The sequence below is a fragment of the Aspergillus uvarum genome, assembly GCF_003184745.1.
Source record: "Aspergillus uvarum CBS 121591 unplaced genomic scaffold BO82scaffold_85, whole genome shotgun sequence".
Taxonomy (NCBI): Eukaryota; Fungi; Ascomycota; class Eurotiomycetes; order Eurotiales; family Aspergillaceae; genus Aspergillus; species Aspergillus uvarum.
This window is the reverse complement of record NW_020291382.1, coordinates 77,663-90,441: the sequence shown is the minus strand read 5'-3', so window position 1 is coordinate 90,441 and position 12,779 is coordinate 77,663. Positions and strand designations below refer to the sequence as shown.

The 12,779-nt window shown below is 51.5% G+C and overlaps 5 protein-coding genes across 5 annotated transcripts; 3 read left to right on the top strand and 2 right to left on the bottom strand.

Annotated features, from left to right (window-relative positions):
* The first annotated feature begins 1,672 nt into the window (after positions 1-1,672).
* On the top strand, positions 1,673-2,383 carry BO82DRAFT_359151 (uncharacterized protein). The gene is made up of 2 exons (XM_025636490.1): positions 1,673-1,776; positions 1,837-2,383. The coding sequence occupies exon 2, from the start codon at positions 1,896-1,898 to the stop codon at positions 2,109-2,111; it is 216 nt and encodes a 71-aa protein (XP_025486636.1). The 5' UTR covers positions 1,673-1,776; positions 1,837-1,895; the 3' UTR covers positions 2,112-2,383.
* A 1,132-nt stretch (positions 2,384-3,515) lies between these two features.
* Positions 3,516-5,119, top strand: BO82DRAFT_251169 (uncharacterized protein; the record flags this gene model as incomplete). The annotated part of the gene is made up of 2 exons (XM_025630881.1): positions 3,516-5,021; positions 5,081-5,119. Coding segments are annotated over 2 exons (1,545 nt in total), but the record flags the coding sequence as incomplete, so codon positions are not given.
* Positions 5,120-5,746: 627 nt separating this feature from the next.
* BO82DRAFT_296250 (uncharacterized protein) lies at positions 5,747-6,169 on the bottom strand (the record flags this gene model as incomplete). Its single annotated transcript, XM_025631897.1, has 1 exon — positions 5,747-6,169. The coding sequence occupies one exon, from the start codon at positions 6,167-6,169 to the stop codon at positions 5,747-5,749; it is 423 nt and encodes a 140-aa protein (XP_025486634.1).
* Positions 6,170-6,693: 524 nt separating this feature from the next.
* Positions 6,694-10,642, top strand: BO82DRAFT_378825 (uncharacterized protein; the record flags this gene model as incomplete). Its single annotated transcript, XM_025637654.1, has 4 exons — positions 6,694-6,717; positions 6,921-7,282; positions 7,350-7,925; positions 8,347-10,642. The coding sequence occupies 4 exons, from the start codon at positions 6,694-6,696 to the stop codon at positions 10,640-10,642; spliced, it is 3,258 nt and encodes a 1,085-aa protein (XP_025486633.1).
* A 191-nt stretch (positions 10,643-10,833) lies between these two features.
* Positions 10,834-12,686, bottom strand: BO82DRAFT_359147 (uncharacterized protein). Its single transcript, XM_025636489.1, has 2 exons — positions 12,105-12,686; positions 10,834-12,040 (listed from the first exon to the last, which is right to left on the bottom strand). Exons 1-2 carry the CDS (start codon positions 12,243-12,245, stop codon positions 10,988-10,990), a joined length of 1,194 nt encoding a protein of 397 aa, XP_025486632.1. The 5' UTR covers positions 12,246-12,686; the 3' UTR covers positions 10,834-10,987.
* Between the last annotated feature and the right edge of the window lie 93 nt (positions 12,687-12,779).

The window sequence follows — 12,779 nt, the reverse complement described above, 5'->3', positions numbered from 1 at the left end:
AGGATCGGAGGTCGTGCTGTGATCTTGTCTTGTCGAAGTGAGCAAATGGTATTTTTTCCTCACTCAGGACGACTAGTCCGAACCCGACAAATCACGACCACGGTGGTCAGGCGTTAACCTCCTTCATCCAACCTGAAAGATGCTACACAGAAGGACTGGTACCGCCTGTGATCGAACCGTTTTTTCGGCGAATAAACCCGATGTCAGCACCTAATTGTTACAAGGAACGACAAGCTGTGAAAATTGAAAGTTGAGGAAGAATTATGGCATGTGCGAGTAGTTTCCTCGTAGAGCAGGGTCAAAATTGATACTTTGGCTGTGGCACAATTTGCTCGAGCTCATCGGTACGTTGTACATCGAGATTCCGTAGTGGTCTTGAGCTACGCCCAGACTTATTCGTGTCTTTGCTTTAGCAGGGTGAATCTGGGAAATAAGTCTCGACTGGTCTGCGACGATGAGTCCCACGATTCCTGATTGGGTCCTGCTGGAGTTGGTCACAGTTTCATTGGTGTGTCTTGCGTGGTTTATGATAATGTCTCACTGTCAGATCCGACTGAGCCAAGAGTAAGTAATATCCCAGGTGGATGATTGTCAAAAGTTTATATGCTCAACCATCACGAAAGAGGCGAACGAAACCAATTGCACCGCGGCGCGGCGGACAGATTCTGCCTCAGCCAACCCAGCGGTCCTCAACAGACAGAAGCAACGTCCGTCCAGGACTTGAGCAACTTTGCAACACACCAGAGACTCCAGCTATTCCTGGTGGTGACTTATCTGAGAGAGATACTAGCTTGACCTGGTCTTGGAGCATTAGCGATCTCTCACTACACCTCTACTGCCTTGTCTAGCTGCGTTGCCCTTCGACTGAATTAGCATCAACCTATTCATCTATGATCTAAGGTACCTATCAACTCAACCACTTACTATCTATCCAAGAGTTAATAGGAAACCACCGCAGCTATACTCATAGCTCCCCCGACCCCGTCCTTTCGACTGAACTCCACTATCTCCTCCCACTTACGCGTTCAAATCTACCACCCGAGCAGGAACGACTGTCATCGATTCCTCCTGAGCACCACCCATCCAGAATACACGATCCATATCATGACTAGCAATGATAGTCTAGAAAATTATGGTGGATGAGGGAAGACATTGGCCTCGCGACTTCCAACTGGATCAAACCCTTCAGCCAAGACGGAAATGAGAATGATTCGCGCCAGGCTACGGCGGCCGGGATCATGGCTAATGAAGGGTTGATAATGAAGTTGAACAAGGTAGGATACTCAGCGGGAGCCAGCAAGAGAAAACAACCAGCATAGGTATGATGTGCCGTGGTTATGCACGGCCAGGAGTGACTGTAGCAGGTTACGCAACATGGTCGGTGGTGGCTAGATATGGGCCATAGCTTGAGGATGACTTATATGTGTGAGGAAAGAAAGGAACGACAAGCCTTACAAAAAACACAAGCTCTAGACACGAAAGAAAGCGCGATGCTGCTGGCCTGTGCGTTGCGGGCTCAATGTTGGGGTTTGTATCAGCTTGTTAAGCTCTTGGAGATATTCGGGGCCCGCCTGGTTCGATCCAAACCATAATTTTGGGTCTGATTTTTGAGGCAAGTTACTCCTCCTCCAAATAGAAATAAACGATGTTTGGGGTACATGATCTTCAGTGCAGGTTTTTGAATGGCCGGTGGTTCTTGTTCGCTCAGAGAGTAAGCTGTTCGTTATTTCAGATGAATTTTGTCGATATATAGTTTGAACTGTTTAAACCGCTGGGGTTCGTTTGTCCGAATACCTAGTTACAAGTCGCTTGTATCTATTGATTAAACAGCCACAGGAAAACTATAACGACCTCGCCCAGAACCACAGTCTATTCATTGAGCCCACATATCAAGCATGGACTTCGTTCTTCAGCGTGATGACAAAGGTCACGATTGCTCCAGGATTGCTTATTCTCCCTCCGTACCAATTGAGCTAAGACTTCCCTTCCGAGAAGCGAAGAACCACGGCGCGAATCCCGCTTTGCGACACCCTGGAGCATCAAAGTCAAATGTTATCGTGAAACGGTGCCTCAAATTCAGACTTTCCTGGTGGTCCCGAAAGCAACAATAACCGTCCGCTTTGCAACCACGCCTCGCCTGGGAGATCACATGCTACCGAGTTGATTCTGTTGGCGGTTTAGTGCTTGGTGCGGGGTTTGGATGGATGAATCATTCGTGTGGGAGTTGGACACAGTTTACAGCAGCAATGGCCACGGCGTTCAGAAAAAAAAAAAAAAAGACTACAGTCACTTGCAAGAAGAAGGTAGATTTACTTGTGAAGCAAGAATAATTCTTGTAAATGCCTATCTTTTTATTCATTTGAAGGGAATATCGCCTCGGACAATGCATAAATGTCGCAGCGACATCGCTATTCAGCCAGGTACCAACTCGAACTTCCTATGGCCGGTGCATTTGAATATGGTACCTCTGAGTGAATGCTCATATCCCAGTGTAGTGTCCAGAGACATTTTCTTGTTCCTGCCATCTTATCACCGTCCCCACGGATGCTAAACACGTTCCTGTCGATCACCGGGGCAATGAACCTAAGCGGAAAAAGTAGACTGCCTCCGAACACCAAATGATGATCTCTTGTTTTCCTCCACCTACACAGCGAACGGATTTACTTCTCCGCGAGGACCCCTAAAATAGCCTTGAGAGCACTTACTGCGAGAAGCATAGTTCCCTCCTGGTCGAACCACGGCCGTACTGCGGAAGCGAACCCTATCCCCTTGGTCTATGGACGGGAAGTTAACCGCAACGGCCATGCTACCGAGAAGGGATGTAGGAGCCCAATGGAACGAAACACACCATCCCATCCTGTTCATTTCACTGAAGGTTTGATAGGACCCTAGCTCCATTTCGATGATGGTTTAGGCGAGAGGTAACGGGCGTCTTGAACCATATAAGGAGCCCTGGCAACCTGCATTCAGTTGGAACCGACCCCTCCATTCCTTCATTGCGGACCTTCTGTTGATAAACGCATCCGCTCGCTATGCGCTTCTCAACGACCCTTCTTTCCGCCGTCGTGCTGTCTGGCACCTCGTTCGCAACCTCGGTTCAGCCGACCTCAGCAGCCGTGGCTGCACAGCCAGACGCTCAAGGGGCAGTGAATCCACCCGCGACTGCGGTAATCCCGGTAGTAGAGACGACAGGTAAGATAGAAAACGAAGAGCAACCCAGTGCGAGTGTCAATACCAATCAACATAACGCAATCCCCGTCGGCCAGCAATCATATGGGAGTGCTGCCCAACAGCAGGCAGCTGCCAATGGCGTGTTCCAGCAGCCGTCCACTGCGGCAGAAGCCACTCCCACACAAAGTGCTCACGGAGATCTCTTATCTGATCTGGTTGGTGGCCTTCTCGGAGGGGGCCACAACTCTGATTCCACTGCAAAGGACGGAGCAGGCTCAAGCCCATCACAGAATTCGGGGTCGCAGACAACCACAGCTCCTCAAAGCTCTGAAACAAAGAAGCCTGACCTTTTGAGTGGCCTTTTTGGCCTCTTGAACCCCTCGCTACTCACAGATATTGAGTCCTTCTTTCACCACTTCGCATACCTGTTCGACGACAAGACAACAAACCAGACAAAGTCCTTGCTCGACACTGCCTATAATTTGTTGACCCCAGAGTTGAGTAACGAGCTGCTTACTCTGTTGAACAATGCGAACCATCTGCTGACGCCGAACTTCGTCAACGAGACTCAGCAATTGATCGCTTCTGTTGGCCCCCTGGTTACACCTCAGCTGTTCCACAAGGTCTCCGTGTTGCTGGACAATGGCAATGAGCTTCTCACCGCAGAGTTTGTCAAGGAGGTCAACGGTCTGATTGGCAATGCCAATCAATTACTGACGGCCGACTTTGTGAAGGAAACGCGGCAGCTGATCGAGGCTGTTACGCCTGTGTTGACCCCCGAGCTACTGAAGGAGGTCGGAATCTTGGTCAACAACGCCAATGGTCTTTTGACGGTTGAGTTTGTCAGGGAGGCCAAGTCATTGATCAAGGCCGTGGCTCCTATCCTGTCCCCCGAACTCATAGGGGAGGTTGGCACCTTGCTCAGCAACGCCAAGGGACTCTTGACGCCCAGATTTGTGAACGAAACGCAATCATTGATTGAAACGGTCGGACCTGCTCTTACACCAGAGCTGTTCCGGGAGGTCAACTCTGTACTGGGTAACGCTAACACATTGTTGACGACACAATTTGTGCACGAGGCCCAGAGCTTGATCCATTCAGTTGCTCCTGTGTTGACGCCCGCTGTTCTCGGAGAGGTTGCTGGCTTACTGAGCAACGCCAATGAACTTCTGACGCCGACATTTGTCAATGAGACTCAGGGCCTAATTCGCGCGGTGGCGCCTGTCTTTACTCCTGCTCGCCTCAAAGAACTCGGCCAGCTTCTAAATAGCGCCACCTCCTTGCTGACCCCAAGCTTCGTTGACGAGACACAAGGCTTGGTGGGACATGCGAATGACTTGCTGACGCCTGACTTCGTCAAGGAGACCCGAACGCTGATTGGGGACATCTCCCCTGTGTTCACACCTCAGCTGCTCTCCGAAGTAGGAGGCATACTCAACAATGCCAACGCCCTGTTGACGCCAAAGTTTGTGAATGAAACTCAAGGTTTGATCGATGGAATCTCCCCGATCTTATCTCCTGATATGCTCGGCCTAGTCGGCGGTCTCCTCGGAAATGCCAGTAAGTTGTTGACCAGCAAGTTTGTTGAAGAGATTCAGACTTTGATCGACAACGTGTCACCTGCCGTCACGCCTGCTCTGCTTGAAAAAGTGAACTTCCTCCTTGGAAATGCCACATACTTGTTGACGCCCAAGTTTGTCAATGAGACGCGCGATCTAATTGACGACGTTTCGCCAATCCTTTCTCCAGAGTTGCTTGGTGAAGTCGGAGGCCTGCTTGGTCAGGCTAATAACCTGCTGACGCCCAAATTTGTCAACGAAACGCAGGTGCTCATTGAGGACGCTTCTGAGGTAAGACCTTTGTTACGTATTGAACCTAAAACTAAAAGCTAGAAACTGACAATTCATAGTTGCTTCCTGCTCTAGTCAAGGTGCTGGGTACCTTGTGAGCATAAATTTCGGGATAATTGTTCACTTTGCTGACGGCGGAGTTACTTGCTGATGACCAACCATGCGCTGTATTGTATTTCTTTGTTCGTGATGAGCTGCGTCGTTGATATGGTTGTGATACATGTTTTAATTGTAATTCGTGACTAGCCCACGATTGAGGAGCGCCTCCATCAGAGCCAAGTCTTTTCTTTAGACTCTTGCCACACGTCTTTTCCGAGCTCGTAGCAGCTTCGTATCATTTAATTTCGTTCTTTCCCCTAGGCAGGTGGGAGACTCCGTCAACATGCAAAGTCCGACAGCCGGTATAAGAGTGGAATCCATATTCACGTCGAAAGACTTAGTGGGTAGAGTCGAAATGAAGAGTCGTCCAGCCCACGAGACGTATGAGCGCTAGTCGTCGATATGTCATGAATCCAGAACCCCAGCAGGCTCCGTCGGGTGGGAGAAGGCTTCCATCATGCACGCAATACATATGATTGCGGTATTTGCGGTAAACCGCGCTGTTTCCTGCACGGCGCGGGTTGCACTTTAAGGTGCAAGCTTGGTGGCGGCCGGGCAGATATGTTGTGCGACGATATTTAGGCGATTCTGTGATTCTGTGCATGCCGTTCCTGCGGCTTCTGTTCTCAGGACGGGATATCCGAAGCCTTGACCTTCTGATATTTCGAGAGGACCTTCATCTCCGTGTATCGCTCCTTGATCTTCTTGTCCATCGCTTTTTGGACCTCCTCGCGCTTTTTCTCGGCCTCTTCCATCTTCTGTTTGATCTCCCTTGCGACCTGCTCTTGTTCTTTCAGTGCCGCTTCGGGCGAAGGAAACTCTTGGCGTAGTTGCTCGAGCTGCGCGCGCATTTCATCATCCATGTGGATTGGTTCACAGGTGACTGGGTTATACTGGTGTGGCTGTAGAGGCGGGCCGGGAACACGGATGCTCGAGAGAAGTTCGTGGATGGGAGTCGTGCGAACCGGCGAGTCGAGCGGGACCAACTTGGCTGTAAGCGACGGTGTCGGTTCAGAAGGCGGCGAGGGGGGCAGTTGTTGCTGATCCATTGCGGCTGGAGGCGGCGCGTTCATTTTGATTTTCACGGGGTTGAGGAAGCGTGCTAAAAAGTTGAAGTGACTTTGCGTGCGCCAACACCACGTTTCGCGCGCGATCGTGTTCTTGACTTGAGAGTGTTGCTGAAGCTCAGGCAATTTTGTCTCGGCCGCAATTACAGCGGACTAGATAGTTCACCGCCAAACATCTCCAAGGGCGGTCAGTTCCTGCCGACAGTAGTGGCAGATATGCCGCCTTCGCACGGTAAGGCGTGTGGGGAGAGCCGTCGGACGTATCGGAGATGGTTTGTCGACCGGAGACGTTATCGTGAAAGTGTGGATTGCTCTGGAAAACCATCTGCGGATTAAATGAAACGAGTGATTCTAATAGGGCCGTGAAACTGTAGGCCTTGAGCTTACCAGCTATGCAGGCCTTTGGTATGTTTTCTGCGTTTGCGCCCGACTCTTGCACATGACCTCTCAGGGCGCTGTGACCTCACTTCTCTCCTGAATCTCTTGCGCTGACCCTCGAGCGCGATATGCTAGTCCCGAAGAACAGGAGAGTAAGTTGGCTCGCTTGAGTCGGTGCTTAGGAGTCTTAAGTGCTGATATCGGTTTATAGCCTAAATTTGAGTTGGTGTTGAGAGTAAGGGCTTCCCCGTCAAGAGCCATTGCAAGCGTTATCTGCAGCTGACAATTGAGGGCTTTCTCTCAGGTCATTGATCTCAACAATGTACCCCTCGTGAATGGCACAGCATTTGTCAAGTGGCGCCTTCCTTCTGGATGTACACCCGAACACCATGGGCATACCGACAAAGCGGTTATTATAGACCACAGAGCATATTGGAACTACGAGAAAGCGCTGCAAGTCCGACTGACAATCGATCGAAACCAGACGCTTCACGAATGCGAACTATACTTCGAGGTCATACAAGAGTTTGCGTCGGGCGGAAGTAATGAGAAGAGCATCCTGGGGAAGATCAAGCTCAACTTGTCAGAGTATGTGGATAAGAGTGACGACGATGAGGGCATCGTCAGGCGCTACTTGATGCAGGACAGCAAGGTCAACAGCACGCTTAAGGTCGGGATAGCACTACGCCAGGTTGAAGGTGATCGGAACTTCGTTACGTACGTTCTGCCGTCGCATTAGGACATCACCCGAAGTGTTTGCGACTGACAATTTGACCTCCTCCAGGCCTCCCCTCAAATCAGCGATGGTGTTCGGAGGGATCGCCGGTATTGTCTCCACCGAACAAGGCGAGCACGACGACCTTGGCAGGCTGCCATCCATAAACTCCCAGAGCAGAGAGGTCACTGACATGCAGGACATGTATCGCCGTACCCTGGCTGCTTCTTGGATTTCGCCAGCCGATGACCTACCGGCGGATAAGCTAATTGAAGAGTTATTTTCCGGGAGCATCAGCTGGGCAGAGAACCAGCACTCGCCGTTTGCCAACTCCACCGATCACCACACTGACCGACTTTCCCCGTATAGCCGGACGGGCATAAGGCAAACGTCGACGGAAAATCGTCTGTCGCCCAGTAGCTTCGAGAAGCGACCTCGGAGCTCATCCAGCAACCATTTCCGAACTGAACCAAAGGTGTCCGAGACAGGGGCGAGCGCGGATCATACTAGGAAAGATGGGAGCATCGAACAACAACTCCATGACAATCCGAAAGGGAGGAGCTGGAAAAGTCGTAATGCGGACCATGAATTATCCGAGTTCGATGTCCGCGAGGACCTACGGAGCTGGGAAATTGCAAGCAAGGAGTGAATCGCGGCGGTCATAAAGCCGGTTGACAGAGCTACAAATCATACCCCATCAATGGTACCATAGTCTCGGTGCCGACTACAAGCCCTAAATCGAAAGGCGTTTTGAAGATTGGTCATTGGTGAGAGACAGAATGGTTCTCCGTATTGTATGTACTGTACAAAAGAGTAGAAAAGTGGATGAGCCGACGCCCCCCGGAGGCTGACATGACTATTCTATTTTGGGATTAGCGTCTTCGGCGATTGCCTCCATTCTTTTCGAGCTTCAAGATTTCGATCGCGCGAGATTTCAGACTCGTGAGTTTCATCCCAAACGCCTCGTCTTCCATATGAATTCCCGGTCGTCGAAAGGAGTGGTAGGGCTCCTGAAATGTCCGCTGCGCCCTTATTGCAGAACAGAGAACACCCTTCCGTTGCGCAGGCGCAATGTTATTGCTCGATTCAAATCCGAGAAACACACAGACGATGCGGGCGATAGCGTCGGGGGCTTCTTTTCTCTAGAAGACCTAGAAGCAGAGGAGACCAGACGTCGGCACGGCCGCATCAAGCGCATGCGTCGTGTCTTGAGCGAGAAAGAGCAAATCAGACGACAAAAGTCGAAGAGCCACACGATACCAATTTCGGTGCGTTCTTTGGGAGACCCGGCTCAGGTCGTGGTTATCCAGGATCGCAAACGTCGCAGACGTTCGGAGCCTCTCGCAGAGGAAAATTCGTTAGAAGAATCCAGGGGAAAACATTTCATGCTGAAGGAATTGGAGAAAGACGCCGCTTTTGCCGATGAAGACCTCTATATTGCTCACATTGACGAGCTAGGCTCCGCTTACCAACCTTACGACAAATTACCACGCGCCGACTGGAATGACCTTAGATATCACCTTCGCTCATCGTTCAAGAGCTCACAACTCTCTGAATACATTCAACAACGAATCGACAACGAAGACAAAGACAAAGACACACCCCGGGGCGACTCTGAAGGCAAACTCTGGCTACCTGGGGTTGTGAATCTCATGGAGTCGGCACCCAAACGTGCTTCTATTCGAACTGGAGCACTTCAGGGTCTGAAAGGGAAGGAGGCTTTTGCTGAGAAAATTCTTCGGGATTGCTGGAAACTTAGTATCGATGGCGAAATCGGCCAGCTTGATGTCCCCATGCCTGACACCGCATTCAATACGCTTTTGAACGCCGAAAACTTCTCGTTTGAGGAGCTCGCTGTTCTACACGATGTGAAAATTGATGTCTCCCAGGTGCTAGGGGTCTTAAGGGTAACTGGACGACAGGATGCATGTGAATCCATCAGGGACATCATTCGTGACGCCACCATGAGAATACAGGAGGAAGACCTCACACTGCCACTCAACGAGAACGACATAACTGCTAATGCTCGCGTCAAAAGTCCTGACTTTCTATCTTGGCTCAACAAGACTTATGGGGTGACCTTCGATGTGAAGACATCACAAACGCCCAAGCGGATGTCCTATCTTGCTGAAAACAAACAGCAGGCGGATGATGCTCACAGGGCACTGCATCTTGCATGGCACAGCACAAACAACCCTCCTACCCCGTTCAGTACATACCTGCCTGCTACTGAAATGGCTAGCGTCAATAATACCGATCCCGAGCTCAGCACACCATGGTTTGATCGACGACATTCGTGGTTCAGATGGGCGGTTCCACATGAGACCAGCGAGATTTTGACGCCCGGCTCCCTGCTAGAAAGGCGCAAATTCTTCAACAAGCATCAATCCCGTCTGTCTAATGTGCTTCTCAAATTGCTTCGAAATCCCAAGATCAACAAGACCATTGGCATCGAGAATCCCACCAATGTTTGTGAGTCTGTCACTGCGGCGGTTGGAAAATGTCTTTTCTTTCGCAAGTCTACCTTTGATGAGACATCGGTCAGCGCTCCTCAACTTGGCCGGCTGTCCCTCCCACGTACGTTCACTACTGATATACCTCGTGCGGCACCGTTCTTGAACAATCTGGTGCCTCAGAAGTCCAATGAGCAACAGGTGCACCGCATGCGATTGGTACCTTCAGCTTTCCATGCCCAGGTCTTCCCTCAACTCGAGGTGGAGGTCACAGTGAATACCTCCAAGTCTCCATTCTACACCGGCCCAGAATTCGCTCTTCAGAGTGCCAAGGTGGTTTTAGCTGAAAGCAAACTCGATTTTCTTCTCCCAGAGAACGGGCTCGATCTCCGATTCAGCCGACGCTTGACCCATGAGCTTCCTACGGGTTCCGCAATCGATCCATCGTTAGGTGCACTTGAGGAGAGCCTGCGAAACGTTTTCAAGCAGTCTCTCGAGTCCAGTGGTAGCGAGGTTCCCCTTCCCACCTTCACTCAGATCACCCTGCCTCGTAAGCTTCTGGGCCAGGCCACGGTCACGGACGGTGAAACTCTGACGGCAGACTACATTTTCCTCCCGGTGAACGACGCCCGGGGCACCCGGGTCCACAAATACAACTTTGGCGGCCAGCAGCTCAACTACTCGTACTACGAGAGTGGGCCTTTCTTGCCTCACCGTACCACCGAGCTCTTTTTGAGCAAGGACATCGCGAACCCCATCCCGGGCTTATCGGACGCCATTCCCGGCGCGGCTGAGTCCGTGGTTGAAGATGACTTCCATGAATTCTACAAATCAGCATGCAATTTGGCGTTTGACGTGGATATGGCCCGCCAAACGGAGGCGGCCTCTGAAGGTCCGGAGGTGTTCTAGAACCCAAAAAAAGTGTCTTCTGGCGTACAGGATTAGACCACCTTTCATGTATTTATATTTCTTGGGGACTTTTTGGCATGAGGCATGTATACTACGAGATATCTAATGGAATAGGCTCAGCTCAGTGCTTGCGGAGAAATAAATGCAGGTCCGAACCTTCGGCGCCTGGAGAGTACTGTACCCATACTTCTGTCCGGCCACTTTATCTGACAGATGACGGAGAAGTATACTGCCAATTGCGTGAGGATCTACATTCAAAGCTGGTCCACATCACATCTCATAACACAGGGACCGACGAACCTATATGCAACATTACACCGGCGCGGAGGAACCAAAAAGACCAGCTCAAATGCCCACGAATCGATTGAAATCGGCAATCCCTCGTCGAAGCCCCAGCTCCCAGGCCTGGTGGTTCTCTTCCAGCCGTGCAACGTCCCTTGCCCGTCGGCGAGCCCACAACTCCACCTCCCCGATTTTGTCCGCCCCCGCGCGCTGCGGGACCAACCCTTCCACCGCGGCATCGAAAAACCGCAGCGCATCGCTGTATCCCAGATCCCAGCCGTGGACAAAACTCTGCCGTCCCGCCGCACTGTTGCAGTATTTCTGCGTTGCCCTCTCCCCCTTCTCCCGTACCTCCTCCTCTCCCTCCAGGCGCGCCAAGGCCTCCCTCAATAACTGCGGCCGCTCGATCCGGGCTTTCTGGGCCTTTGTCTGGACTTCATCCCGCGAGAGTAGCAGATGGCCGGGGGCCGAGGGTAAAGTCGTCGTTCCTGCCGGTTCCGACTGTCCGGAGTCTGCCTGGACTAATTGTTGGTGGTGGTGGAGCGGCGCCTCGCATTCACGGAAGAGTTCGGTCCCCGCGGGGCTATCATCGCTGATGTACAGTGGCAAAAACTCGTCGATGGCGCTGACGATCATCCTGACCTCCTTGTACCAGTCGCGGAGAGTCGGGGGATCCGGCCTCGACTGCTCCTTGGAGGAGGTGGAGACCCGTAGACCGACCACCCCGTGCAAGGCGTGGAAGGTTACCTCCTGGGCTATGAAGGCGATACAGTCCCGGGCGAGTGCGAGGCTGTCGGGGCTGAAGCGGAGATCCACCTCGTTGGCGGTGAGGTTGAAGTTGAGGAGGATCCCGATCCCGTAGGCGTGGCATCGCTCAATGAGATGCTTGATGGCGGACCAGCAGCGCGTGTAGACCTGGGATGGGGCGCCCTCGAAGGGGGTCCCTTGGCTGAAAAGAGGGCCGAGGGTCAGGAATCCCAGGGCCAGTTGGATCGTGTTGCAGTGGCAGGTATCTTTGAGTCGGAGCAGCTCGTCGTTTGGCAGGGCGGAAAGCCAGTGGGATTGCCATGTTGAGGCGGTGGCTTCGAGTCCGTTGGTTTCGATGGAGCTGTTTAGGTTAGGTTCTGTTGGTGTGGCAAGGTTTGAGGGCTTATGAAGGGGATGTGGCAGACCTAGTCAGTGCTTCTAGTTCATTTGGTGCGGTGGCTTGGTTGAGGGACGGGCCTTGTGTGAAGGTAGATTCTAAATTCACTCCGTAAGGGCGACGGAAGCGAAATATATCTTGGTCCCGAGGGGGGAGTGGACAGTATAAATCTGACATTTATCCGCGAACAACAAGAGGTGTTTAATTAAAGACCGGGCAAATATGCTACTTGTTAGTTGGCTTGATGGTAGGTTGTGAATTGTGGGTGGTATACAGAGTGTTGATACTGGCTGGCAGTGGTCATCTGTAGTGCAGATTGTCGCCACAGATGTTCAAAGAAACTGCCGTCTTGCTCATGAAAGACAATAGACAAGAGAAGGACCGGTGATAGATCGAGCTCACAGGTCGATAGTGTCACATGGAGATTCTATTAGTTGTGGAGCTGATCACTGTCAATCTGCGCTGAAGTCAGGCGAGTTTCCTAATTGGGAAATGCTTCACCAGCCAACGAGTGATCTAATCTGTACCGAATTTATGACTAGCCGAGTATTCCAGTCGAGCATGCAAGAGCAGGGTGAATTCTCCTTCAAGACTGATCAAGAGTACTAGTGACTTGTGGTTGGCATGACTGAGTGTATGAAGTATGGTCAGTTACAGGGAGGCAATGGGCAACTAAGAAGTAGATCACATGGGCGGGCAGACTTGACGTAG